Source organism: Cryptomeria japonica, chromosome 3, assembly GCF_030272615.1.
Source record: "Cryptomeria japonica chromosome 3, Sugi_1.0, whole genome shotgun sequence".
Lineage (NCBI taxonomy): Eukaryota > Viridiplantae > Streptophyta > Pinopsida > Cupressales > Cupressaceae > Cryptomeria > Cryptomeria japonica.
This window is the reverse complement of record NC_081407.1, coordinates 326,586,002-326,587,838: the sequence shown is the minus strand read 5'-3', so window position 1 is coordinate 326,587,838 and position 1,837 is coordinate 326,586,002. Positions and strand designations below refer to the sequence as shown.

The 1,837-nt window shown below is 28.1% G+C and overlaps 1 protein-coding gene across 1 annotated transcript; it reads left to right on the top strand.

Moving 5' to 3' along the window:
- The first annotated feature begins 399 nt into the window (after positions 1-399).
- LOC131035962 (uncharacterized) lies at positions 400-1,026 on the top strand. Its single transcript, XM_057967753.1, has one exon. It carries the CDS (start codon positions 400-402, stop codon positions 1,024-1,026), a length of 627 nt encoding a protein of 208 aa, XP_057823736.1.
- The last annotated feature ends 811 nt before the right edge of the window (positions 1,027-1,837 follow it).

The window sequence follows — 1,837 nt, the reverse complement described above, 5'->3', positions numbered from 1 at the left end:
ATATTGAAAAACAACCCACAAGTATTATATTATGATTATTGTATATATATCTTAAAATTTATCAATTTCAATGTCAACTACCATTTCTTTATATAAGCTAATTTACAGTCATAAATATTTCAATGAGTTAAGCATTATATTATGATTATTCTATATCCAAAATCTAAAGCACAAATAAAAATAGTTTTTCAAATAAAAAGAAATTCTAAAAAGCAGATGAACATGTTTAATATATATAAATTATAAATGTATTTAAATATCTCCCAACATGACCAGATGCGCCTGCCCAATGCAACCCTTTCCAACATTTATATAATAATAATGAGTCAAGAATATCACAATATTCAACAGAATAGACTTAAATTTTTTGAAGATCAAATAATAACTAAAATTGAAGATATGGGCAGTACTGAATATTTGTTGCCTGAAATTTCTGCAGGAAAACAGAAAACAATAGTGTTAGCGATGGACAAGACTCTTCTCTACTTGACTCGCTGTCGTAAAACATCATGTAGTTGGTCTGAGTTAGTTAAATTAGGATCAACTGATATAACTGCTCATTTGCATAAGAGACCCCACGTAGACAGCCTACTTGAGGCATTGGCAAAACTTAATTATGAAATTATAGTTTTCACTTCAGCCGAAAAAGAGTATGTAGACGATATCTTGGATAAAGTGGATGTTAATAAAGTCATAGATTATCGTCTGTATAGAGATTCATGTACCAAAGTGACAGAAGGCTCTGTAAAAGATCTGTCTAAGCTTGGAAGGGACTTAAAGAATGTTATTATAGCTGATGATAATCCTGTGAGCTATAACTTGCAGCCAGAAAATGCTTTTCCCATAAAACAATTTGTGGACTATGAATGTAATGATACGGAACTTTTGGAGCTTATTGATTTCTGTAAATTGGCTGCAGAAGCTGAGGATGTAAGAGAAGCATTTAAAATGCAGTTGAATACATGTAATGACGACGATCAGACTTCTACGAATGTGAAGTCAGAGTCTTCTGAGGAAGGAGAATGATTAGGATGACATTTAAAAGAATGCTTCAAAGATATGTATCACAAGTATTTCTAGGGCTCCTGAAAAATAAAATTTAAGTCTCTTAACTCTTAAAAATTAAACACGAGGTATTATTAGCCACTAACAAATCTCTAAACAATAAAGTTTGTTCTCTCATAATGCTTCAAAGAATGTATCACAAGTATTTCTAGGGCTCCTTAAAAATAAAATTTAAGTCTTAAAACTCTCAAAAATCAAATTAGAGGTATTATTAGCCACTAACAAATCTCTAACCAATCAAGTTTGTTCTCTAATAATGCAATCTTGTCAAATGATTATTTATAAAACATAAGGCATTGAAAACGTAGCATTGAAACGAGTAGAAGTAAAAGAAAAACTGGAATATTAGGTGGAAAAATAAATTTGATAAAAAAAACGAAGCGATAAACTCTCTTTTGTTTCTCCACTTCGTTATTGACAGTAATGAGAGAGGAATAGTTAATGTCTTTTCCATTCATATATGATTGATCTTTAAAATTAATATACATTTCTAAGTTCCATATATTTCCAAAACTTAATAGGAATTTAATTGTTATAATACTGTTGTTGATCGCTTTAAGGGATTTAAAAACGAGAATCTGTTTTAAAAAAAATTGAATGTTTTAACAGAAAAGAGATTGTTTGAATAATTAATTATATTATTTTTTATTTATTTTTAAATTTTAAAAACTTTATTTAATTATTATTTTTCTTTTAACATAAATAAAATGTTGAGAATCAACTTCTTTATTTTTTCACTTTTTATTAATAATTCTCTTAGGTATAATCATTT